The sequence below is a fragment of the Solanum stenotomum genome, chromosome 8, assembly GCF_019186545.1.
Source record: "Solanum stenotomum isolate F172 chromosome 8, ASM1918654v1, whole genome shotgun sequence".
NCBI lineage: Eukaryota > Viridiplantae > Streptophyta > Magnoliopsida > Solanales > Solanaceae > Solanum > Solanum stenotomum.
The window spans coordinates 6,917,546-6,944,135 of NC_064289.1; the positions used below are offsets into that span (position 1 = coordinate 6,917,546).

Sequence of the window (26,590 nt, forward strand, 5' to 3'; positions counted from 1 at the left end):
GAGAGAACTGCAGATTTATCAGTACAAACGCTTAAAAGTGAAAATTAAGGTTCATCGCGTTTGGTGAAACAAAGAGTACTACATAATGGGAAATGTATGAACCCGAACAGAAATCTGTGGTCAAATCTTGAGAAAGAGAAACAATTCTGTGAAGGTTTGGTTATTTCTTCTCCGTGTTGCTTTCCAGTTCTCTTTTCAGTTGTAGAGAGAAGTCATCATTGACATCATCATCATCCCAGTCGTCTTCCCACTGCTGGGTAGCTTCTTTCCCTTCCTTTTTCGCCTCCCACTCTGAAAGATATAGATGTCAACACCACATGTTAATGAGGAGGTAAAGTGGTCATAGAGTCTCAAACTATGTTTGCTTGGACACTCCAAAAATACTATTGCACCTGTGTTGGATCCTCCACAAAAAGGCACTACTTTTGGAGGATCAAACAAGCACGTGACATTTTTGGAGAGCCTGAGCAACATAAGTCTCAACTTAATAATAGATTTTCCAATTTATACATAATTAAATAAAAGATAAACAAGAAAAGGACAATATTTTAGTTTTTTAGGGAACAAAATCTAAGATGATATTTTTTTGTGATGGGTGGAACAAAACCTAAGATGATTAACTGTTCTCCAAATTGAGATGATTGTTACAAAAAATCAATACCAACGTCACTTGGAACCAATTGCCAGAATCAGACACTATGGTTTCTATGAAGTTCTTGGGAGTTGTCATTTGGTAAGTTAGAGGAATACCTATCTAGTGCTTGCATCACTGAAGTTCTTTTTAATAACTAAGAAATCCCTGGAGGGCAGTGGTGCACGGTAAAAACTATATGGCTAACGGGACCACCCTTTTACCCTTTCTAACATGGCACCAAGCACTGGGTTCAAAACCATGACATTTTCCTAACTGACATATCACATGTTGCACTCTTACCACTAGACCGAAGCCCTAGGGACTAGTGCTTGCATGACTGAAGATGGGGAGATCAAGCAGTTAAGATATGTATAAGAATGAGTGAACTAATAATTGCAAAATTGCCATTCTCCAAGAGTTTGGTCTTCCTGCGCATCTTGAACTGAGAGGTTTGGAAATAAACTTGCTATCTCCAAGAGACCTATTAGAAAACTAAAGAAGAACAGACGGCTATTATTCGTGCACCATTCATCTCCATATTAAATAACTAGGGCAATACACACAACTACTTACCCACCCCCACCCCTTGTGTTGACATATAACCTCAGGGTTCAAACAGTTCTGTTTCTTAACATGTAAGGGTGTATCAGACATATGCAATATCCTAAACTAGTTAATAATGTCGAGAAATAAAACAAACAAATTTCCTATTAATTTGATATGACTGGGTATTGTCCCAAATTTCAGCTGTGAGGCAGCTTGAATCAACTAAACAATGAAGCTCAGGACCAGCAGGAAAAAAATCACTTTGCAAGCAAACAAAAGGAACAAACTACCTATTCACTTATATATATTCATTCATATCAGAACTTCAGGTGAGCTAGCACACCAAAGACTACTAGTATCATACAAAACAAACTCAAAATTCTCTTCTGAAGTGACAAAGTATAACAGGTATATTGTTTATTTATTTCATCTAGCAAAAATCTCTTACTTTTTAGAATCAACAATGCTGAAAAATCAAAGTATTGCAACCAGAGGCGCAACACAGCATTCATGCAAAACTCCTTTTGAACAGGACTTTATAACAAACAAACAGAGTTTGCACAGTTATCAACCAAAAATCGTCAATCTCAAACTAGTTAAGAGTTAATCAAATGAATTCTTTTCATCCAATCAGCTCTACTCACTATTCAAAGTATTCATCATAGTTTGACTATTTCACAGTTCGATGCCAACTTACTGAATCAATCCTTCTCAATACGGATTTGCTACCAACTATAATTTGCAAAACTCACATAGGCAGAGTTTGCACAGTTAGGATAAAGCTTATAAAAGTATAATGATTCCATTAACACTCAAAAAACACATCGATGCTAAATCTCAAATTCCAATGCAGAGATAATCATCAAGAGAAAAATGAAAAAAAAAAAAAAAACTAATAATAATGAATTTCAACTCACCTTGATCAATGTCAAACTCTTCAAATTCGTCATCGTCCTCAAACAGATCCATTTTCACATCTACAGTTGCTGGTTTTGGTTGTTCCGTTGCCATTATGATTTACTAACATAGAGGACAAATTTACACTATCAACAAATAACTTTGAGATCGGAAAAAAGTATAGAAAAATCCAGATGCTAAACCCTAGCTGCTGTCAATCGAAAACAGAAATGCATATGCTTCAAGTAAAAATTGAAAATCAAAGAGAAAAAGATGAATAATCGAACTTACAGTATGTTGCGAAAATGGACGATTAATGGTTGGCTAATTTTTCTGGGCTGTGGAAGGAAACTTTATATTTAAACCCGCCAGGTTTTCTTGGGAATGGGGACAACTATTTAAACTGGCGAGCCAAGTAAATTTGACCCGAAAATGAGTGCAATTCAATTCTTTTTCTTTTGTCCTTTTTTTTTTTTCCTCTATGATCTCAAGTATTATTATATAATAGAAACCATAAATTAAATGTTCTTTCATTCGCCACACGAATGAATCCTACTTTATATTCTTCAGTGGACAGTCATTTGTCTAAATAGAATAAACGTATAGTAACTTTCTCTCATAACATAATGAAAACAAACAAGATAGGAAAGGTAATATACTGAGTTAGACTCTTGTTATGCACCAATGTTTGAAGAGGATCATTAACCTTTATCAAAAGAAAGAAGAGCTATTGGTCAGTTTCCTATAGTTGATCGATAGAGCTCGATCGATTGAGACATGGCATATGCGACCGATGAAGGAATCTAATTTGAAAAAAGAGTAGACTTATTCCGACATTTTACCTAAAGACAAGAGATTCATAGAATGACTTTAAAAAAGATATTCATTGCACATATATCATTTAACGAATTACCCGATTGCTGATTCACTGCAGCTACAGATTCAAATACATATTACTTAATGAATTCATTACACATTTGAAATTATGAATTCCTAAATTTAAATTTTATTAGGCTCAGTTAAACATACTGTTCAAAAGGCTTCATTTCGCCTTACATGACAGGTGAATTTAACACGAGGTTTAGCATTTGATTATTATTAGTGATCTGTATATTTAAATTAATTAATTTTTTCAGCACGTGTATGACAAAACATATAATATACGATCTTGTAAAGTACTTTTAATATTATTAAAATAAAATTTTATATAATTAATTATCTGGGTTCAAATTTTATAAACGATCAATGTGGATCACGTAAGTTTTGTCGAAGTCAAAATGATAAAGTACTAGTAATAACTGCATGATCATATAAACTAAACGTAAGTTGCGTGTAATTAACTTTAAAGATTTTATGTACTTTATCTATTCTAACTAAAGCTCGATGCATAAAATATCACGTGTTCACGCAGGCCACATCCCAAGGGGTTAACTATTACAACTTCATTTGGGAAAACAAAAAAAAACTACATTTTCATTCTAATCTCATTTTCTACCAAGGCATGATACCTAAAGAGGGGCAAAAATGTAGAGAGTTGCAATTAAACAATCACATTAAGAGGAGCTAATTCATGTAACATCTCCAATTTGTTTATTAAAATGCACAATGAAGCTATAAATATGAGCTAGTATAAGTTATTTGATCAACAAAACCTTATAACGTCTACGTTTTTTCGAATATTTTACCATACAGTTTAACCTACCATCCCCAGGAAAAAAGGATGCAGCTCCAAAATCACAATCTCTAGACTTTGTGGAGCAAGGAAAGCAAGGTAAATTTATGCCTAGCTGCTGCCAGGAACTGCAATGGAACGGCGAAAATTGACTAGTTCAGCTCCTCTACAAAATGTTGCTGGACTTGGCTTCAATCAATTATAGCCTTGAGATTTTTTCTATGTCACTAGTCACTATGCTTTTCATTTAGTCATAAGGGCATAAGATCTTGGGGATCTCTTGAGTTCATGGACTGAATGCATAGCCAATGAGGGAGGAAAAAATATATTGCCATAAACACAAGAACTCCAAGATCAGCCTCTTCACCAACTGCTGGCCGACGAGGTTGAACCAAGTATATTTGGGTTGCACACCATAAGCAGTATATGGAAGAAATTACCAACATCAGCTTGACAGAGTTGATAACTCGTAGTTTGAGCAGTTTGAGCGGCTTCACTCTGCAAGAGAATTACGAGCAAAAATAAGACATGTTAACGACAGAGCAAGCAAGTGAAATGAAAACAAAATCTCATTGAATAATCCATCAGCAAACACCTGTTTATGTAAATAAAGTCCGCGATCAAGCAGCTACATAAAATGCAAACCACAACAACAGCATCTGGATTGATTGGTGCTCGACCTTCCCACCAACCTGTGCTCAATATCCAAGTGTACATAGTAGACTTCCCATTTTCCTGTTTCAAGAGGTATAACTTATAAGGAATTAAACAAAAAGGGATTTGCTGATTTCAGGTAGGAGAGAGAGAGAGTTTGTACTAAAAGAAAAGAAAAGATGCACTTTGTTGTTAGGGAAGTTTTGAACTGCATTTATGACTGACAGAGATAAAAGCATTTGATATATGGTCTCCAAACTAGTCTTAGAGACACCAATAAACAGGTGATTTGGAGATCAATATAACCTTTCTTAGAGAGCTTTAAGAAATAAGGATTAAGCCATATGAACTATAAATTGGAAGTAGGTGAGTTCACTAGTTAAAATAAGTGACTTATAGTTCACTAGTTAAATAACAATCTACGCTTCCATATAGTAATAAAGTTTCCTCCTTTGTCAACAATGGTACAACAACGTCTAATTGCCACCTTCCTCGAGGATTAACATACTGCCTTGACGGGACACACTATTATAGTTTTTCCCTTTCATCTCACCAGTCACAAATAATTATAAGATGATTAGAGGCACAGATTTATATATACATTAATATATTCAGAAAAATCTTTTCTCTTACAAGACAAGGATGCATCTTCGAAAAATAATAGAATTTTTTTTAATGCGTACTGCCGTACTGTATAATTGTGTCAGTTTCCTTCTTGCGGGAGGACAGGGAAGCAACCACTTCATGGTCCCTGTTTACCTCATCCTCCCCCGTTCTATGCCTGAAAGTTTACAGATGTGACTGATTCATATTCCCCCTCCCGTAATACATAACCAAAGTAATTAACTTGTACAAGCTACTTTAAAAGCTGGTTAATCTTGAAACTATATTTTTGATAAGGAAAGATACTTGTATAACTCGAAACTATCTTTGCTACAGGAAAATTCTCTTCAGAGACCCAAACTACTCTTTTATTTCTTAATCACACAACAATATTTATACAATGTGGACTTACAAAGCCTTTCCTCGAGCAACAATACCAGTTCGAGAACCACATTCAAGTCAGTAAAAGAATAAAGACATACTATCAGCATTTGCAAACATATCATACAATTCTAGAGGGAAACAAAATTTCTCTTTTATAGAACTAGTAAGACCTTGATGACTCCGCATTAAATGAGGACCAGTGCAAAACTTTTTGCATGCACATTCACAACGCTACTTGTGCTAAACCTTATATGCAGTTCTACACTACGCTGCCATTCAATGACACAAATAGCTGCCATTTTCTCAGAAATTTCACCAAGATTTCATAAAAAGGCCAGAGCAAAATATAGCTCACAAGAAACATGACCATATATGATCAGACATTACCTCAAACAAATGGTCCAAGAAAAAATGTGACAAAGAGCCAGCAGCCGCCAGGAAAAGACACTGTTTTCTCGTAAGCGGCACCTGTTTGCATAGAAAATCACAATCAGCTACGAAAGGGAACAGCTAAAAAGAACGAAACAGAGTTAGCCATGTCCTCCTAAAAATAGTAGTTTTTCTCAAAGGGGATACACCAATACAATCAAAATTCACAATTCAATCAATTCCCTCACACAAAATTGAACCAAACAAAACAAACATATAGAGAAGCTGAGAGATTAGGGGGCTAACCCCAGAAACGGAACACAATCAGCAACGAAAGGGGAACGACAAAAATGAACAAAACAGAGTTAGCCATGTCCTCCTAAAAACAGTAGCTTTTCTCCAAGGGGATACACCAATAGCAATCAAAATTCACAACTCAATCAATTTCCACAGAGGAAATTGTTAGTAAAACAAACATACAGAGAAGCTGAGAGATTAGGGGCTGACCCCAGAAACGGAATCAAGCCTAAACACGCAATTCAGCTACGAAATGAACAAAACAGAATTACCCATGTCCTAAAAACAGTAGCTTTCCCAAACACAATCAAAATTCATAATTCCATCAATTCCCACACACAAAATTCTATCAAGAAAAGATAAGGGGGCTAACCCCAGAAACGGAATCGAGCAATCCCTTCTTTAGGAGAAATTTGGAAACAGAGCTGTAAAGCATGGACATGGGGATACCAAGAATAAGTATATAATAAAAGGGGTCATGAATCCAGGGCTCAATTGCATAACCCAAAGCACTTCCTAACCCAAGGGTTGATGTTAGCCACTCAGAGAAAGATCCAATGTCCGGTCCAAAGAAAGCGTTAATGGAATAGGTAAGGCAGTGATGAGGACTAAACCGGCCATTAGATACACTCATCAATCCTAATCCTGAACCCAATGTGTACATCATGTGCGGCCCCGGCCCTGGCATTTCTGTTTGTTTTTTTTGTGAATTCCGCTGCAGTGCCTGTGCATATACAGTGAACAACAATTTCTGCAAAGCAAAAAAAAACAATCTTGAATTTTGATCGTTTGTTGAAAGGGGAAGAAGAACCGACCAGGCGATGGTAAGCTGTAGAGTTTCATATATATTACCTACGGTATCGGAGAGTTACATATACCTATTAATTTACAGATGAAATTTTGATCTTTGCCCATGTTTTTCGGCCTTAAGTCCAAGGCTTGGTACTCCCTCCGTTTTATTTTACTTGGCCTATATTAATTAAAGTAATTTACACAAAGATTCAAGTCCACTACAACGCCTAAGCTTTTTATCCTATAGTTACATTGAAGTTGACTAAATTCGAATTCATTTGAATTGATTAGGAATAGCTTTTTATCCTATAATTACATTGAAATCTAACTAAATTCGAATTCATTTGAGTTGATTAGGAATTGAAGTGAAAGGCTTTCAAGTTTTTTTTGGTTTCTCATCCGATATCCGGTACCCACATTGAAGCCTGACTAAATCCGGATTCGCGTCGGAAAGTCCCACATTGGGGGGTTAGGAATTGAAGTGAAAGGCTTTCAAGTTTTTTTTTGGTTTTCCATCCGGTGTCCGGTACCCACATTGGAGCCCGACTAAATTTGAATTCGCGCCGGAAAGTCCCACACTGGGGGGTTAGGAATTGAAGTGAAAGGCTTTCAAGTTTTTTTTTTTTGATTTCCCATCCGGTGTCCGGTACCCACATTAGAGCCCGACTAAATTCGAATTCGCGCCGAGAAGTCCCGCTCCCTAACAAAGAAGACTCCGTACCCAAGGAGAATCGAACCTGAGACCTCTTGATTAAGGATGAAGGAAGGAGTACTTACCAATCCACCACAACCATTGTTGGTAAAGGCTTTCAAGCTACACTAACACTGTTATTAAGGTGTGACTTTTAAGTTACAACTTCATGATTAGCATATAAAAGTGCTAATCTTAGGGTTAGTTAAGTCCACACAAAATTAGATATCTTTAAAATGAAATGTATTCTATAAAGATTCAATAATATTCAATTTAATCAAGCTTAGATAGAAATATTGAACATCAAATATCAGTCAAGCGTCCCCTCAAAGTCATCTATCTACTCAAAGGGCCCTTTAAAAACTTACTTTACATTATTTCCCACCAAATATACTCATCATCCAAACTTCTATTATTAAGCTCTACCAGTTTTTCCTTTTCTCTAATCACCAGCGAATGCATTAACCGATATTTCAATGGCCGGTTCTGAATTTCCTCACGCATATGCAGAAACGCCAAGCATCAATAATTCCGATACGCTATTTCAAAGACGTCGTCGTTGTTTCTGCTTCCCATCTTTCCGTTCTCCAAATCAATTAACAAAATATGTTAAGTTGGACTGGTGGCATAGGTTACGTAGCGGTGCGGTTACGGAGGGATCTGTATGGGCGAAAGGAATCAACGCTTTGAAGAAGCTTCGAGAATGGTCGGAGATCGTTGCCGGACCGAGATGGAAGACTTTCATCCGGCGGTTCCATCGGAACAAAAGCGGTAATAGGAATGCGAAATTCCAATATGATCCTTTGAGTTACTCACTGAACTTCGATGAAGGACGGGGGAATAACGGAGAGGAGGAGGAGGAATTGGTACTTCGGAATTTCTCGACGAGATACGCATCGATTCCGGCGTCTAGTAACTTCGGCAAAGATGGGCCCAGTTTCGTTTGAGTGCCAGAGTCCCAAACAGAACTACTATTTGATAGTGATTGGATATCTAGCCTTTCCGAGATAAAGATGAAATATTTCATGATTAAATTTGATTGATAAATTTATATTGTCAATCGATAAATTAGTCTCAGCATATAATTTCGAGACAATTTAATCCGCGAGGGACCCCTTACAGTTCAGTAGTGGGGCTAAGAAAGCACAGCTCATCATAAAAGATAAGTAGGTGCGTGCAAGTTTTCTACTTTTTGTTGGTACAAAAAAAATTATTGTGGTTGGTGTTTGTTGTCTAATGTCTTTTTCCTTGTTTAATTTAATTTTCTTCTGTTGTCTGTATTTTGTTTTTGTCTTTATAAGCACTGTACATAGAATATCCATTTTTTGTGTGATGATTGCTGAGTTGATACTAGGTGTTATTTGAATTAAAAAAACCCAATATTGAGTATAAATTGTGTGTTGAAATTAATTCTGATCAATTTTAGCTACACAGAGGTAGTATAAAGTTATTTGTTGGGTACTTTTAAAGTAGCGTCAGGGGCCACCATTGAAGAAATCAGTGGAAATTGACTCATTGATAAAGCAAACATAAACTATTTTTGATGATCCAAATCAAATCCAATGACAATGAAGACACAACGAACAATATATGCTTTTTTGCGTTATAAAACATAACTCTTAGGCCTTGACTAAGTTGCTAGATCGATATCGAGCCCTTATCCCCAAATTTTGTTAAGGGAAACTGGGTTCTTAGATCCATCCTACAGACCAATTTCTCTCCACACAACCAGAAGGAAGATCATTTGTTTGAAGTAACATCTCAACAAACGAATACAAATCAGCTAGGCCTATAACATGATTCATTGAGGCCTTGTGTTTGCTGCATTTTACAGAACAAAATCAAACACTTAACAGATATATGAAAACTAACGTGACAAGTTAAGCTTATTTGTATTCCTAAAGCACTTTGGCATTGAATGAAATCATGTACCTCACTGCTCTGCATTGATGAAGAACCTACTATACCCCAAAAGATATAACAGCCACAAGGAGACAGGAAATTTGAAGATGAATTTTAGCCACAAAGCTGATATGTTCTCAAATATTCTTGTTATTTTATAATAGAGACTAGAGTTGAAAGGAGAAGAGGGGAATTCAATCAAATTAAGTATATGCAACAAACCATAATCCACAAATAAGCAAGCATCCAAAAGAGTGCAACAATTTGGTCATTTCTTAATTTAGGGCACCTCGTGAAAATGACCAGCATGTGAACAGCCAACTACACGTCCACACAGAGATGCCAAAATTGGCCAATTCTGGTGAATTAGCTGGAGCAGGAAAAAGAAAAGTTAAAAAAAACAGATTAGTCATGAGCATCTGAGACTTACTTGTGGAGAACTAAAGCAGATATACCAAATACGAGGGATATGCATACGGCTGTTTATGTATTAGATTACTCAACCTCCCCCAAGGCCTTGGTTCAATAATACTCTAGTTGGAGCAAGAGAGAGGAGGTGAGTCTCTAACCCGTTAGCTAACTCGCAGGGAATTTCTCGGTTACCAAAGACAATATTAAAGATTTACTCATTCACAATCCCCACTCCAGTAATCAGCAGCCAACACGGGGGAAGAAACCACCACAGTAAGTAAATTGCAATAACCTATGCTCCAAATTCTACACCTTTTGGTTCCTCAACATAACCAAAGTATTCTTTAACTAGCTCTCAATAATATCATTTTGTACACAAATAATGGCTACAAGGTAAAACACACTTCTCACCACACCATTGATAATATAACCTTGAAGTAGTCTTTTATCTGTGAATCGGACTAAAGCTAAAGTTAGGAACCGAGTGAATTTAAGGTACAATGCAGCTGTATTAAATAAAAGCATGGCAGATGGACACTTTAGAACCAAAATTTGGTGTCAACCTCTTTATATTTATGTAATTGCCAAAAAAGAGGAGAGAACAGCCAAGAAAGTTGGGGGAAAGAAATATCATTAGCAACAAAGAACATAGAAGGCATTCCATTTTACTCTGTCCAGAAATCCAACCTCCACTGGCAATATCTTGGTCAAGGATAAGACAACTTATCCGCAGTTGCCGGGTGTTGCAGATTTCAAGCCTTCTAACAGTTAAAATATTTACAGAGGGAAGACTCGTCTGTGTCCACCCAGACAATACGGCTGACAAAAGTGCTCACAAACCGATTGAAATCCTCCTTCCTTTCATACATTGAAAGAAATGGTGGTTGGAGACTTAACACATCATTGGTCACATCACACAACCACAAGAGCATACTAGAAGCTGACACTTTTGAGGAGCCCACCATAGTCCATCCTTTGATAACTGCAAGAAGCAATGAAAAAGGAAAGAGTCATACCAAATATGCAGCAAATATACTTCATCATGCTTAAATTCAAAATATGGTACTAAAAATTATGCACAAGCTCTTAACACTTCAAAGCATTACTCTCCACAGAATGAAACTACTCATTCCTCTGTTTTAAGGATGACACATATCCTAATGGCATATTAAGATCACATTCTCAGGAAGGAGAAACAGCCCAAGTGTTACTTGATAATAGGAGAAAGATCCCAAATATATATATCCAAAATTTTGAATTATCTTCATTTTCTCCCGATCAATGAAAACTACAAGAATTAAAAGATTGTGTTGTCAAACACCTTCATAGATCTTGCAACTGCACAACGCCGGCAGAAGGGACGCAAGTTCGAAAAAGAGCAAAAACTACATGGCAAAAGGAATGTACACAAACAAACAAGCAGCTCAACCACAGCAGGTCACATGCAATTTTGACAAAGTATTTCCAAGCACATGCCTAGAATCTAATCACTTTCCAGTGCTTATACAACATAATAGACAAAGATGGTTAACAGTATAAATCATAAAGAAGACCATCATAACTACAAGTAAATGAATCTCATATCACCTTGAAGATCGCCAAGTTGCAGTTTTTTTGCATTCCTACTGCCACGGTGATTGCTTGAACCTGTAGCTCTCACTGTCCCATCCTCCCTCGGGTTCCTTCCTCTTCAGTAGACTCCCAGCTACAGGATACATCCTCCCATGCTCGTCCAGTTGCCTTGATACCAACGAAACTGACTCTTCTTTCCCTTCCAAGTCCACAGCTCCAGGACCTGCATTCAAATCCAGACCTTGCCGGCTCCGTTTTCTGTTGTGGTCTGTGGTTCCATTGCTGTTAGCATCGGGAAGGGAAACCACATAAGGCCTTGGGTATTGAGGTGCCACAGCACCTAGCAACTGTGAATTCATAGGTGGAGTGAAAAGTCTTCCACCCGAGGACGAATCAATATAAGAGGTTGATCCAACAGCATATGTTCCAGAGGGAAGTGGGAAAGTGGTTCCAAAAGGGAACACAGGGTACTGAAATGGGGCAGCGGGGAATGGCATAGCAGGTGATGATGACAATACCGAACCCCTAAAAACATCTGGAGTAAAGGGGGAACCAGCAGCAGATGGACCTAACATTCGTGGGGCACCGGGTTGGATTATTGGAAATGGTGGCTGCTCCCCACGATCAGGCAACATTGATGGAATTGTCATAGTTGAGTAACTATTCCCTGGAGGAAACCAAGACGATAAGTTTCCCATTTCTGGATTGTTCATTCTCAGGCTAGAAGCATTTAGTTGGGAACGCATGTTTCCCTGATGACTCTGGTGGAATAGAGGCGGTTCTGCACTTGAATCATCAACTCCAGGCCCATTATTCAAATCAAAGTCCCTCCTCACTTCTGTAGTTGGCAAGATGCTGGATGAAGATGCTCTTGCGGGAAAAACAGCACCCTCTAATCTATGACTGCTACTCAAGGAGCATTGGCCTACATCATTAGGTTCATCAACTCTATTCAAATCAAGATCAAGTCCTCCAAAACTACGAAGAGCAGGAGAACCTGAACATCTATTTTTTGATGAAACAAGGTTAGTTATATGGTCCACTGCAGATCCTATTGCTAAAGCACAATCCTGAGAATTTACGTCCTCAAAAACTCTTTCATCAGCTACATTCAAATCAATATCTAATGGAGGACGACCACGCTTGCTGGTAGAAGCTTCAGTAACAGAGATAGTCATGGAACTTGAATGCATATCAGGGGGTTTTCTTGGCTCAGCCGGACGAAATGCACTTGTGGCTGCTGATCCTTTCCACCCAAACTCTCCTTTGACTCTCAATAGATCTTCTGGCGGGACAAAAGGACCTTTGGCAGCAGCAGCCACCGTAATGGAAGCAGGAAGGCTACTGGAAACAGAAGAGACAGCAAACGTTGATGGGCTCATTATTTGGACGTTTGACAAACACCCAGGGCCTGTCGAGTTGATTGGCTCCCCATATTTCCCTTCATCAGAAATAAAACCTTCATTTAAGTCAAACTTCATCTTTGAAGCTGAATCTGGGGCAGCAGCAGCAGAGCTTGAAGAAGTTTCCCCTTTGATGGATACGCATTCCTTTGGTCTATCGGCCTCTACACCAGAGTATTTAGATTCTCTTGATTCCACATTTTCCACTTCTGCATTACAAAATCCAGGTGTCTCTTTCTTAGAAAGTAATCCACTGTCGGAATCAAGCGTAGTCATCTCTTCAGCATTAGGTTCATCCTTTATCAAATTCCTTCTAGCTACATTAGATTCAGATGCGGCTTTATCCTCAATAACTGAAGTATCAACAGTTTTTTTATCAGAATTTGGCTGTTCTGACTGAAAAACATTCTTTGCATCCATTTCATCAGAATGTCCACCTTTCCCTGCAATAGAATCTCGACTAGAACCAGTTTGTTGCAGCTCTTCCTTGTCACCCCTCTCTGTAGATTCAGATTTTGCCACAACCGAAGGCGGTTTCACCTCTGTACTAGCAACACCTAACACCCTACTCACGTCATTTTTGTTGTCGCCCTCATATTTAAAAGCAGAAACTCCAACTGGTCGTTTCAAGTCTTCTATGCTTACAAGGCCATTAGTGACTTGGTCCTCTCCTATTGAACTACCATGTCCACCTAATTCACCATCTAGAACACTATCAAGCGTCTTAGTGGAAATTACTTTTTCCTCATGGAATTGTTTGCTCTGTTCACCATCACTCGCTTTTTCTGATACACTGCAAGGAGCCGCAGCAGACTTTGTCATCTCAACCAACTTCTCATGAACATCTGATTTCAAATTTCCGGCAGTCTGTGAATCAGTGCAGGAAGAGTTAAAGCACTCTCCCGTGGTTGTTTCTTCAGAAGGAGATGAAGAGGGTCTTCTATCTCTGTTGAAATCCGTCACTGCACTTCTATTAGTATGTAGTTTACCCTCAGACCACGACGTACTAGCAACAACGAACTGTTTCTCTTTATCACCATTAGCATCACCGTCATTTCGCCCACTATGGTCACCTGAAGAACTATCCCCAGGAGATGTCTTGGACTTAAGCTCATCACCTGTGCAGGTCTCCCCACCTGAAGGGCTATCTCCTTGGGGAGAAACAAAAGGTAAAACCCTCCCAGACTTGGACATTTCTTCAGTAGCCACACTGGCTAGCAGATTCATTCCAACAGCATCACTTAGTGACATGGATGCGTTTGCTTCAGAATATTTTGCACAGCTCTCAATCAATGCATTCATGGAGCTGAATGAAGCTTCGTGCAGCTTTCCTGACTTCAGTTCAGTTCCTGAAGACGAAGAACCAGATTTGGCAACTTCAGCTGATTTCCTGCCCTCACCAGCAGTTTTACTCCGTTCTTCCTCCAGAACAGCAACAGGTGATCCATCACCCTCATCAGATCCAGTGAGTACATCTTTCAAAACATTGCTCTGCCATGATTCTGCATTCCCGTCAATAGTAACATTTGATCGATATGCATCTTTCTTCTCCTTAGAATTACGATCAAGCTGATCATTCTTTTCAGAAAGCACAGGAGAAGAAGCTCGGCTGCTCATGATTGTAGGGTCTTCATATGATCCTCCACTGACACTCCGCGCAGGACTGCGGCCTTTGTTTGATATCTTTACTATCATTTTGTGACAACTCCCCTCAACAGTTGGCACATCAACCGTTTTTTCACCACTCAATGCAGACTGCAGTGACTTCTCAGTGGTAGGATTCCGGTGCAATGAAGAACTTCTGTTTGTAGAACCTTCTTTTTGACCTGCAGAAACTGATGGTCCAGGACCACCATTTATCGATTTGCGGTGCCGAGAACCACCACTAGAGATCTTGATGCTGCTCATTGAAACAGCAGTTGAACTCCTCGCATCCTCCTTCCCTGATAAGGACTGACTGTGATTGTGAGACTGACTAGAACTGCTGCTCTTATCTTCCCTTGCCAGAGGAACATCACTGGAACCAAAAGCTGAAATTCTTGGCTGACCCACTTTTCCGGATGAAGGAGGTGATGCTTGTTTTATTGGGCCTGGGGACGAGCATGCAGACTTCATATTAGTTTCCACTGGTGTAGGCTTAATTGAGGTTGTCTTGGATGCAGAAAACTGTGTAACTGAGCTCCTTGTTGCATCAGTGGAACCACCAGGATTTTTGTCGCCACTATGAGAAGCCTCAGGCAGCCGTGCTTTAGAGGGCCACGTGACAGCTTGATTTGAGCCAGACTTAGAATCAATCATGTTCATTTCAGCTTCGACGCGTTTCTTCCATGTGTCAACTAAGCTTCGTGCCTTCCTCTGAATTTCCATGTTTTTATGTTGGCGCAAGTGATTAACAGATTTACCAATATTGCACATCTGTAGTGCTTGAAGATTCACAGGAAGCCTATCAAGTGCTCGAAGCAAAACCAAGAGAAATTCCTCAATTGATATATCACCGTCCTTACTATTACTAACTTCAGCAATCCTCCCTCTATGAACATCTTGAAGCCATCCATCTAACACAGGCAAACCCTTTAACTGTACAAACCTAGCAAGGCAGTCAAACTTGTCGGTTGCAGCAACAACACTTGCAAGCATCGAACGACTAGTCAAATCCATTTTCCTGTCCACTCTATCCGGTTGCATGAGCTGAACAAGCTTTGCAGCCCCTTCACAGTCCACAAGTCCTCCTTCCTCTGTTATTTTAGAAATTTCAGATTTTAAGACGCTTTCACTATCATCAGATTTAACTGAACGTTCCCGTTTGATGGATTCAGAGCCCTGTTCTCCTCGCTCCCTTTTCTTTCCCTTGACTTGTGAAGGAAAAGATGCTACACTATTTTGTACATTATCAGAACCAGTTTTCAATTGTGACGCCGACATAGAGCCATTCATCGGTTTAGGAGAACGACCACCAGGCTGCACTGTTGCATGCATCTCTACTTGTGTCTTGTATAACAGCTGATCTACCTCTTTTTGTTGTTCCTGCAGAGGAAAAATAATATTTGATAAGTGAAACAATAAGCGAGATCACAAAAAAAATGCCTGAAAGTTTTGCAATTCCTCTTGTTCTCACACCATTTCAAGGAACCACCCCGCAAAGCAGCCCAAAACCTTCTTTTTCTTTGATGAAAAACATATCCAAGAACAAGACACTCTCTCTCTCTCCCTTTTCCATTCAACATTTCAACCCTATTTATCTATATCATCTGTAAAACAAATTACCTGCCCATAGTTTAGCAGAGGAATACTGAACTGTCAAGCAATGAAATGATAACTTACGTTAATATAATCTTGATCAGTTAACCAACGTAAGCACTTGTTTGAAATGTCATAAACCCGCCTGCAGACAAATGAGGATATCCCTGTTGGAAGTTCAGCCCCTTTAGAAAGGAATGCAACTTTACATGGATGGAGTAATGATGCAGCTGGAGTCTCATCCCTATGGAAGGAATAAAAGATTTCGTTGGGCGTGGTGTCCAGCAAGATGCCCTTGCTAAGCTTCAGCTCAGCAGGACGATAGAGCCAATTAAGACCTAATTGCAAGTTATTATCTTTACCCAATCTTAGTCTACGTATTATTCCAATGAAAGGCGGTGAATCATGTGGTGGTTTGAACAAAGCGCAATCTCCCACACGAATTTTGCGACCATCCTGCAGAGAGAGGATAACATTCACTTCACCAAGAAAACCAGAATAAAAAATACCAAAATAAACTAACAGAATATAAGAAAACTACAAACAGCGTAAAAACATAAGAAAACTACACAGAGGATAACTACATATATGAACTAAAAAGTAATAGTGAGAGATGTTGATAGAGTTGAAGACATGGAAAGGGGGAAAACCCTTATCCTCTTCATTCTGAACAAAAAATTATAGCAACACACTTCCATAGTTTCTAGGCACTTTTTTGTATTGACAGTACTTCATCATTGTAGAACCAACACTTATCTACCCAGAATTTGGAGGACACTAGTTTGAGGTATATTTGCAATTTAACTGCTTGCTTTATCTAATCCCAGTATCTTCACCCAAAAAGCCACAACAACCAAGTAGTGAACAACCATACACGACCACGACCAAGCTTTCAAGATGCACAAGTGCAGATGATGGATGAATAAGAAGCTAACATAATATTAAAGAACACATCCGCGCACCAAATACCTAACTATACACCTCTCTGCAAAATATGACCAAACACAAGGCAAACATATGAGCATATTTATCACATAAAGCCGCAAGAAGCTAAGCTAAAATGATACAACCTCCAAAAAAATCACACGCAAACAAAAAAAGCTATCTTTTTTATGCACTATTACAGAACTCCCCTCAGTGAGCGGACGGGCACATAAAAGAGAACGAAATACAAAAAAAAAAAAAAAAAAGCAATCAAGACAATACCTTACAGAATGAATCGGCAGTAACAGTATTAACAATAGAAGAACCACCGACGTCTACAGTCCTCCTTGTAGTCGTCGCCGGCATGTGCTGACCACCGCTTCCACTCCCTTTTTTACAAACCTGACCTTCTTCCCTTTGTATCCTCCCATGCATAATAAAACTCCCCTTGCATTTTCCCCACTCACTTCACTCTCAACCATCAATTAAACCATCCAATTCCTCAAACAAAACAAAAATCCCCAATTTTCCTCAACCCTAGAACCCCAAAAAAAACCTCGATCGCCCAATTAATACCCCAAAACCCTAACTTCCTTCACTCAATTTCAACACCAAAACATCAATTCACCGATCTGCAAACATCAAATTGTTAGATCCAATTCATACACAAACAACAACTCCTCGTATCTTTCCACATAACAAACAAACACCAACACAAAAACACAAAAAAAAAACAACTTACAAAATACAAACCTTAATTTAAGTTGTGAAAAAATACGAAGTAGGAGTATTTGAGGAAGAAAGAAGAAATCGCGAAGTGTTTATGAAAGGGTTAAAAAGGAAAGGTGTTGTTGTTGTTTGAGAAGTTTCGGGTTGTAGAGATTAGGGGAAAACGGGCAGGGGATTTTGGGCAGATTGGGCAGACGCATTGATAACGCTTTGTGGGACCCATAAAAGATGAGTTAAAAAGACTGAAATGTTTTGTGACTGACTGCTACTATATGAGTAGTACTGATGATGATGTGGTGCTAGAATGTGACTGCACTCACTAAAAAATAAAAAATTTAAACTAAAAAGGCTAATTCTAAACACACCTGGCAGGCCTATTTTTTCTTTTCTTTTTTTGATTTATTATCGTCGTATTTAAGAGTGTTTTCTATGATTGGAATTCAAAGGTTTCGGTTAAAGAAAAAGATAGAGATAAATAGAATTAGTATTTGTTATGAGTGGTTTTGATTATAGGAGTGTTTTTTGTGGTTGGCGTTTTAAGGGGGAGAGAGTGTACATGCGTTGTTCAGTGATTGGTTGAACAATCTTTCGGGTGTAGGGATTTGATTTGGATTTGAGGATGCTTCTAATTGGCTCTTTTGCTTCTTTTGAAGATCATGTCGAATCACTCTCTCATACTCCTCATAGGTCAGTCCTGATATCATAGACGGTTGTTGTTGATTGGAGGAGAAGATAAGGTTGTAAGTTCTTCCTTTTATTCTACTATTCCTGCGTTTTCAATACGATAAGTTCTTCCTTCTATTCGATTCTTGCTCTAATTTCAATACTGACAAAGTTCTATTCTTAGTTTGCTCCAATTTCAATACAATAAGTTCTTCCTTCTATTATACTATTGCTTTGATTTCAATATGATTAATAGAGGTAGCACTAGCTATAAGTTTTTGTGATTATAAGTGTTGCAATCAGCCAATCCGATGGATTCGCCTTCGACTTAAGTCAATTCTTCTTTCATAAGGGACATTAATGAAGTAGCATTTATCATCATATATATCCATCGATTCAAATTATATATGTGTGTCTGACAGTCATCACTATCAGTAGCGGACATCAGCCAATTCTTCTTTCACAAAGGACATTAATGAAGTTACATTTATCATCGTATCCACCGATTCAAATCTTATACGTGTCCTTGACAGACGTCATTAACTCATTATAAAACCAACTTTCATTCAAAAGTCAAAACCAAACTCACTCAAAATTATATTGAACAAGCTCTCAACTACGGAAAGAGCTTAATAAAGCAGAAAGAGATTTTTCAATATTATAATAAAGTTTTTTTCATTAAAAGTCCGAACAATATAGGTACATAGTACTCCCTCCGTCCCTATTTAGTTGTCCATATTTCCTTTTTTAGTTGTCCCTATTTAGTTGTCCATTTTGACAAATCAAGAAAAGACAACAAATTTTTTCCTATTATACCCTTAATTACACTTCTTGAAAATTGTAAAAGTGTATGTTGTTTCCCTCCAATTTATTTCACTTGAATTCAAAGAAGTGGTTGTAATTTTGGAATGAAAAGTTGTCATAAGGGTAAAATTGTAACTTCACTGTGCTAATCATTGTTGCCTTAATCTCAAAAAAGGAAATATGGACAAGTAAATAGGGACGGAGGGAGTAGTATATAGTAATTTGAGGTGGTGGGGGTCGAGCTAGTTAGGGGCGGGGGGGTTAGTTGTCAGATGCGGGTGAGATGTGGTGTGAGGATTTGACTTTTAATTTTTCTAAGAAAGCAACTCTCTCTTTATTTCTTTCTTTTCATTCATTTTTTTCCTTATATTTTGTTTGGCATCAGATTCACCACTGACCCATTGTGTTTTCTGGTTCCGTACGCATGTGGGTGGGTGAGTGATTGATTGGGTAGCTTCCTTTACAAGAGCAAAAAAGGAACAATTATCCATCTTCATAAAGGGCTTATATGTAATTTGACAATGAGGTACATAATCTTGTTTTTACAAGCTTGTTGAATGTAGGATCGGTAAACAGTTCATCGAATTTCATGTACCTATCACTCTATTTATTGTTTCCAATGTTTATGCACGATGGAAGCTGTTATGTTATGTCACGTCGTAGTTCTCAACTATTACTTAAATGATGTATGAAATTAATTGTGTCAAGAAATTCAATTCATTTTGGTAACAATGAAAACGATAGCACCACAAAAAAAGGAAAAAATAAAAAGAGAGGGCAAATGTCAGCAGCTGACCCTCTACCTAAGCAAGAATAGTAATAAAGGAATAGTTTGCTGCCAGAGAAGTTGCTTTGCTTTAGGCAGTAGCAACCAAATCTGCTTTTAGTCAGAAAGATAGTACAAAAGCACTACGTACCCTTATAAAAAAAGCTGACTCATACACATGGACTACTTGCCCATGTCTTTTTATTTAATACACACACGTTGACACCAGATTTTGTGCCCAACAATGACCACTAATTTAATGAGTCTCACGTTTATACAACATGCTGCCAACTTACATATCATAAAAAACCAGTTGTTTGGTTTTCACATCTCTCAGATAAAGAATATAAGAAGCTGCATCCATAAGCTAAGCTTGAATCTTGCCATCTTCAGATAGAAGAATATCTCAGTTAAAGAATCCGGATCGATGGCATGGCTCGTAGAACTCCAACACCTGTTTCCAAGGCTGATACAAATACACTACCTATTCTTGGCCATAAAGGCTTAAACTGATAATTGTATATCGGGATGAACACAACTATGCTCGCTATAATATCATTCTATCACACACAGACACTGTATTACTGAAATATATCAATAGAAAGCAAGCAATTTTTACCCCTTCGCTCAAGAGGCATGAAACATAAAATCCTAGTTGTGGACTTAAATTTTGAATTCATTCGTTCTACTACCATCATCTTTGTTCATTCTTTGAACTGCCATTCACGACGGCACATGGGACAATGTGCTTGACCAGATTGAGAATTCACCCACTTCAAGATACAATGAAGATGAAATGCATGGTTGCAAGCACCCCATACTGCAAAGACAAGTAAATTATCAAAAGATAAAAAAAAAGGGGGCCAGACTCCTGAGAGGTCATGTCAATACCATCCACAAAAGATTATGAACCCTAACCATATCAAAAAATCAAACGTCAAGTCTTCCTCATTTTCAAAATCCAGTGACACTCCTAATTTGCTGTTTAATTAACATTTAATCTGAATTTGTTAAGAAATAGTCAGAAGGGGAAAATGAAATACAGCAAAATGACCGGTGGACATTCTTTTGGCAATCATCTTGCTTAACCTTGGTGTTTTCAGCAAGTTTGGTTGCAAGGTACTACTCCCTTCTCCCTTCTGGTATTGCCCGTAAGTAAAAGGCATCATTCTGGTTAACTTACTACTACTGCTGACAAAAACTTGAGTATAGCCTGTAAAACCATGGCCTTTTGCCACTCCCAAATTCAGCTTGGGTGGGCATGTTTCATCCTCTTTTATACCAGCCTTGTAGAGCCATAGAGAGATACCAAAGACTTACTTTTTTCTCCCTTGTATTTTCTTTTTGGGTTTTAAGGGTGGTCAAGGCTAAGGGTTTGTGAGTTTAGGATGCAAAGGTAAGTAAAGAATTCACTTTTTTTCTTAAGTACAGGAAAATTGTATAAAGAAGGTGCAGATTTCACATGGTCTCTGAACAGAGACAACGTCATGATCATATAAGAGTTTTTGTTTTGTCCACATAAGATTGTTAGTAGTTGTACTAGAGACAACTTTACAATTGAAACTTGTGATACATCTGGAGCTGCCCAATTATCCTCCACTGCATCATCTCTGTTTCTTGCATGTTTAAATGTGCCAACGGAGACTTTCTCAGGACAGCTTTTCTCCCCTTATGAATTTGTAGTTAACACAAGTGAACCTTTTAAAATACACGCTTTGAAAGAGACTCTGAAGATAATTGTTAATATAGGGTGTAACTTTGCAGCTTACTGAGTATTTTGGTCAAATATTTTCACCATAAGCTGTCAACAAAAAGATAAAGAGTACAAATACTCGTCAAGAATCTTGTATTTTTTGAGAATCAGTATTAGCAAACAATATGTCTGTGCTACAGAGCATTTCAGTTCTTGACTAAATCTTTCTATGACTAGCTCATATTGCTGACTCAAATTTGAAAACAAATTGTTAAGTATCCATTTGATTTGTCCAAGCTGTGAGACGCTTGTGGTATTGAATCATGCTTTTCTCCATGAAAAATAATGTCTATCTACTCTGACAGAAGATTGAATAATCACACTGTATCACCAACTTTAACCTTTATGCATGTTAGAGATCAAATTTGGTTTTAGGGATGAAGATAGACTTCATGTGCCAGTAATGACTTAAATAAGTTCCCATAGATGTAGGAGTTCTCAGAAAATCACAACTTCTCAATAGTTCTCACTAATGTTTGTTTGATTCTTAAGAGTACTTCTCTTAATATCCATGCATATTTATTTGCCACTTTTTTCTGCAATACATATTGGATATGTAATTTCCTTGAAGTTGGATAAGAAACAGTGAGAGCACCCACGGGTGTGGCCTAGTGATCAATGAAGTGGGAGAAGAACCATGAGGTCTCCGGTTCAAATTCCAGCGGAGACAGAAACACAAACACTCGGTGATTTTCCCATATATTTGAGCCTTGGTGGAAGAGTTACGTGGTAGTTGTTGCGGGTGGGAGGTAACAGGTATCTCATGGAATTAGTCGAGGTGCCCGCAAGCTGGCCTGGACACCATGATTATCAAAAAAAATTAAGGATAAAGTTATTAATAGAATAAAACAAAATTACCAATGTAAACTACTTTCTCTTGGGATTATTGAAATCCTGCTAGCAAGAGAGGCTGATTCTAATGCCTCTCGGTTTATGGAAGAGAAGAGATGGGGGTATAGGGCGAGACAATTTATAAAATCCTGCTGGCAAGACAAGCATTTATGCTTCATAGGGGCTAGGGCCAACGGCTCTCACATCAGATATCAACAGTTAAAGGAGGGTAGCCTGAGAAACATTACTATGCCTCTTTGGTACTTTATGGAACAAAAGATAAAGATTGTTTCAGAGTAGTATGGTGTAGAAACAGTGGCGGACCTATGTAGTCACTTATGGGTGCTTAAGCACCCACTACCTTTTGTGTCAACATTCTTATTTATGTACAAAATTTAGAAATGTATTGAAATATATTAACTGAGCTCCCATTATATGTAGCAATTTCCGGGCTAAAAATAGTTGAGCACCCATGATACAAAATTTCTAGATCCGCCACTGTGTAGAAATATTAAAAGTTATTTTCTTGTTTATTCATATTTTTGGTAAAGAGAAAATAACATGTTTCTATAGTGATCAAAGTCGTTTGATGCATGTGGATGGCCCATTTTGGTTCATATACATCATTTGCAAATTCCTTCGACACTGACTAGGTGTTAAGTAATGAAATCAAACTAAAAAGACCCCTGAAAAACACAAGACTTAATGAAAGTGGTGTACTAAGGTAAGTACAGTAATAGAAACAGTGTGCAATTAAAGTAGTATTCTTCTTTCCGTTGAGTGCTTAAACAAGGTACCGTAGCTTGAAGGGATTTTATATAGATTGTAGAGCTAAGTTTTGAGAATATCAATGTTTTCAGTAACCCACCTACTTTGTATCCAAAAGTTGTACCCTTTACTTTATCATTTCCAGTCTTACAACCAAATCAAACGAACTAAAACTAGTTTTACCATCCAGAAGGACAGTGATAGGTAACACTAGAATGAAGGACTATAATATTATCAAGGAACACTTTATACCATTCCTTGTGCTCATGAGTAACATCAATTATAGAAATATGTAAACCTCGTAAACTAAGGCAGGAGGATTTTTTCCCATTTTGTCAAATACATGATGAAATGAATGCACAATCACATTTTTCTTTTTACTCTTGGAAAGATAGTGCAGCAGACTTATAACCTCAATTGGAAGGCACAGACGAAAAGTCTAGGAACCAAAATTTTCTGATGCTTGAATTGTTTCATCAATTGCTTCAATAATGTATCTCAAAGTTGAAAGTGCAAATACATATCAATGTACAGACATAAAAGGCACTAACGATATGAAATCTACAAAACATAATATTTTATCCATGTAAATATATTAGAATTGGTGTGACTCATTGTATATGCAGATACACTAGGTTTACATGTGAATGGTGATTCAGTAACTTGCTGAGAAAATTATCAGTGAGAGATAAACAGGCTTACTTAGTGGACAGTCATCACCAGGGAGTTTGCAATCAGGACAACAACCATCAAAAGCCATCCTGCATATACCACAAGTTTCATCTTGAGCGTCCCATGTCCATGAAGCAACGGTGTGCCATCTGTAATACACAAGGAAGTAAGATGCAGTAATCACATCATGTAGTCTAAAGTCAGACAACTATTAAATACCAAATGCCATGAAGAGGACATACTCTATTCACGATCCCAGCAAAAAACACAACAGAACTGGTTAAGGGAAAATTCATGATATAGTCTATATCCCAAAGAAATATCACAACATATCCTTCTGTCAAAGCATCTAACCAACTTGAAACATAAAGCTTACACTCCATTTACTTAACAAAATTAGAACATGCACTTCTACACCTCATAAAAACATGAAATAATCGATGGAATATAAATTGAAGTCACAGTTGAGGTGAAAGGTTCAAACCTAATAACTTATTTTCAAAAAAAGTAGATTTTCAGAGGAAAAAGACCAAAGGGCTAGTGAGAATGCTTCTTTGTAATCCTAAGAAGTTCAATGGCTCTACATTCTCCACCAAAATTCAGAACTCAATGATATTAAAATCCCAAGATCACATGATAAGGCATATCCAATCACTAATTACATATTTACAACAACAACATATCCAATGTAATCCTACGAAGTGGGAATCAAACTAGTTGCATATTTAGACTGTAAAAATATGTTTCCATAACAGAAATTATTTCCTAACATTTGCTATAATTCACTGCACTTTAATCTGCTCCAATGAAATTTACATATATACATTTCATAGCCTTCATTTGTACATTTCATATCATCAGTGAAATAACCACCAAAGGATACGCAAAATCTTGACTTTCATTGGCTCGCTCTCTGCAATATCAAGACCACAAAAAAATTGGTAAGGCCATGAAAATGGAAATTCTAAATTCTATACTAAAATGAAAATTGAAAACTCTCTTCACAAAAAAAGTAATTTGGAAGAGATATTAACTTTTTTCTGAGACAAAATTGATGCGTTAATCTATGGATTATGAGTTTCTGGGTGAAAATTGAACTGAAATTATCTTTCTTTTTAGGGCTTTACACGAACTTTGAAAATGGCGGAAAAACTAGTGAAAAATATGATATGGGCCTGCCTTGGAAGCAAGACTGAACTAGCCATATCTTACAACTCACATGGCCCGTTAATGATTTTAGGGCTCGTTTGGTTAGAGAACAAGTTATTTCAAAATTATTAGAAGTATTGGAAACGCCTCTAAATTTGACGTGAATTATTAGTTTCATCCTGAATTATTGAAAGCTTTTAAAATATTTTCTTACTTGACTAACTGAACTTAAATATACCCCTGATCTTGCAACATGAGTGAAATACACCTCTAAATTCTCATCAAGTTTAAAAGTGTTTTCAACTTTTCTCTCAGTTTTTTTATTAAGAGCCTCATGCTTTGTGTATCTAAGTTTAGTTAGTAAAGTAATGAATATTTTTAAGTCTGTCAATAGTTCAGAGATGAAACTAATAACTTGTGTCAAGCTCATAAATATTTTCTCTCTTATTTCACCCTTTAGACTTGTTTGATTGAAGATTATGTTATTTCATAATTAATTATCCCAATATTAGTTATTTCAAGATCGTTATTTTATCCTCAATGTGGAATAAAAATAAACTCAAAAGTATTTTCAATATTTCTCTCTCATTTCACCCTTTAGATCATCTCCAACCCCACTTTACTTTACTCTTCATTCTCTATATTTAGAGAGTAAAATAGAGAACTGGATCTCCAATCACCCTCTAAAAAACTCTCTATTCTCTATTTCACTTTTTCATTAGTTTAATATTATTTATATTATTTGTAACTAACATATTATTTTTCATATAAGACAATTAATTAAATTTCTAATATTCGTAATTCTTTTAAAATAAAAGAATGTAATACAACATTTTAAAAATACAATAAATGACATAATAATTTATATACAAGATAACAATACAATACATAACATAATAATTTTAAAAATCACAACAATAATTTAGTAATCCGGTTGGTCATTTTCAGATTTAACAATATTCGGAAAAAAATAGTGTATGATCTAGAGAATTGTTGTGCTTGTGAATGCGGTTGTGTTTGTTGATTTCTCTATTTCAATTATTTGTAGTTGTTCTTTAAAATTTTAGAATAAAATATAATTTTATATTAAATACAAAATTTGAAAAGTAATAATTTTATATTACATGAAAATTATATAGAGTGATTATTTTGAAGAAAAAAAAGAAAGGTTTATATTATGAAATAAGAAAATGAAATAGAAATATAAATAATAATATAATATTGAAGAGAGAGAAAATGATTCATTTTTAGAGAGTTGGGTTGGATTGATTGTCTGAGAAAATATAAAATTCTATATTTGGAGAGTTTAGGGTTGGAGATACCCTTAGACTTTTTTTAAAAAAAATGAACTTTTGGACATGTGGTTCGGTTATTGCTTCTCAACAATCCTTACATCAGCTGGCTAAAGAAGCCCAAATTAAACAGGAGTTAGCTGGCCCAATTTAGGAAAGACAAGTTAAGTTTCCC

General features: G+C 37.1%; 5 protein-coding genes across 5 annotated transcripts; 1 reads left to right on the forward strand and 4 right to left on the reverse strand.

Moving 5' to 3' along the window:
• Positions 1-10: 10 nt before the first annotated feature.
• On the reverse strand, positions 11-2,523 carry LOC125873388 (protein DELETION OF SUV3 SUPPRESSOR 1(I)-like). Its single transcript, XM_049554324.1, has 3 exons — positions 2,369-2,523; positions 2,098-2,200; positions 11-291 (listed from the first exon to the last, which is right to left on the reverse strand). Exons 2-3 carry the CDS (start codon positions 2,189-2,191, stop codon positions 161-163), a joined length of 225 nt encoding a protein of 74 aa, XP_049410281.1. The 5' UTR covers positions 2,192-2,200; positions 2,369-2,523; the 3' UTR covers positions 11-160.
• Positions 2,524-3,611: 1,088 nt separating this feature from the next.
• Positions 3,612-7,023, reverse strand: LOC125875014 (uncharacterized). The gene is made up of 5 exons (XM_049556063.1): positions 6,909-7,023; positions 6,430-6,807; positions 5,778-5,858; positions 4,345-4,484; positions 3,612-4,247 (listed from the first exon to the last, which is right to left on the reverse strand). The coding sequence occupies exons 2-5, from the start codon at positions 6,742-6,744 to the stop codon at positions 4,001-4,003; spliced, it is 783 nt and encodes a 260-aa protein (XP_049412020.1). The 5' UTR covers positions 6,745-6,807; positions 6,909-7,023; the 3' UTR covers positions 3,612-4,000.
• Positions 7,024-7,945: 922 nt separating this feature from the next.
• Positions 7,946-8,985, forward strand: LOC125873076 (uncharacterized). Its single transcript, XM_049553940.1, has one exon. The coding sequence runs from the start codon at positions 8,016-8,018 to the stop codon at positions 8,484-8,486; it is 471 nt and encodes a 156-aa protein (XP_049409897.1). The 5' UTR covers positions 7,946-8,015; the 3' UTR covers positions 8,487-8,985.
• Positions 8,986-10,274: 1,289 nt separating this feature from the next.
• On the reverse strand, positions 10,275-17,900 carry LOC125875104 (uncharacterized). Its single transcript, XM_049556184.1, has 5 exons — positions 17,742-17,900; positions 17,271-17,620; positions 16,149-16,520; positions 11,440-15,851; positions 10,275-10,834 (listed from the first exon to the last, which is right to left on the reverse strand). The coding sequence occupies exons 2-4, from the start codon at positions 17,421-17,423 to the stop codon at positions 11,475-11,477; spliced, it is 4,902 nt and encodes a 1,633-aa protein (XP_049412141.1). The 5' UTR covers positions 17,424-17,620; positions 17,742-17,900; the 3' UTR covers positions 10,275-10,834; positions 11,440-11,474.
• Positions 17,901-20,025: 2,125 nt separating this feature from the next.
• Positions 20,026-25,142, reverse strand: LOC125873342 (anaphase-promoting complex subunit 11-like). The gene is made up of 4 exons (XM_049554254.1): positions 25,009-25,142; positions 24,799-24,887; positions 24,005-24,123; positions 20,026-20,770 (listed from the first exon to the last, which is right to left on the reverse strand). Exons 2-4 carry the CDS (start codon positions 24,825-24,827, stop codon positions 20,655-20,657), a joined length of 264 nt encoding a protein of 87 aa, XP_049410211.1. The 5' UTR covers positions 24,828-24,887; positions 25,009-25,142; the 3' UTR covers positions 20,026-20,654.
• Positions 25,143-26,590: the final 1,448 nt, after the last annotated feature.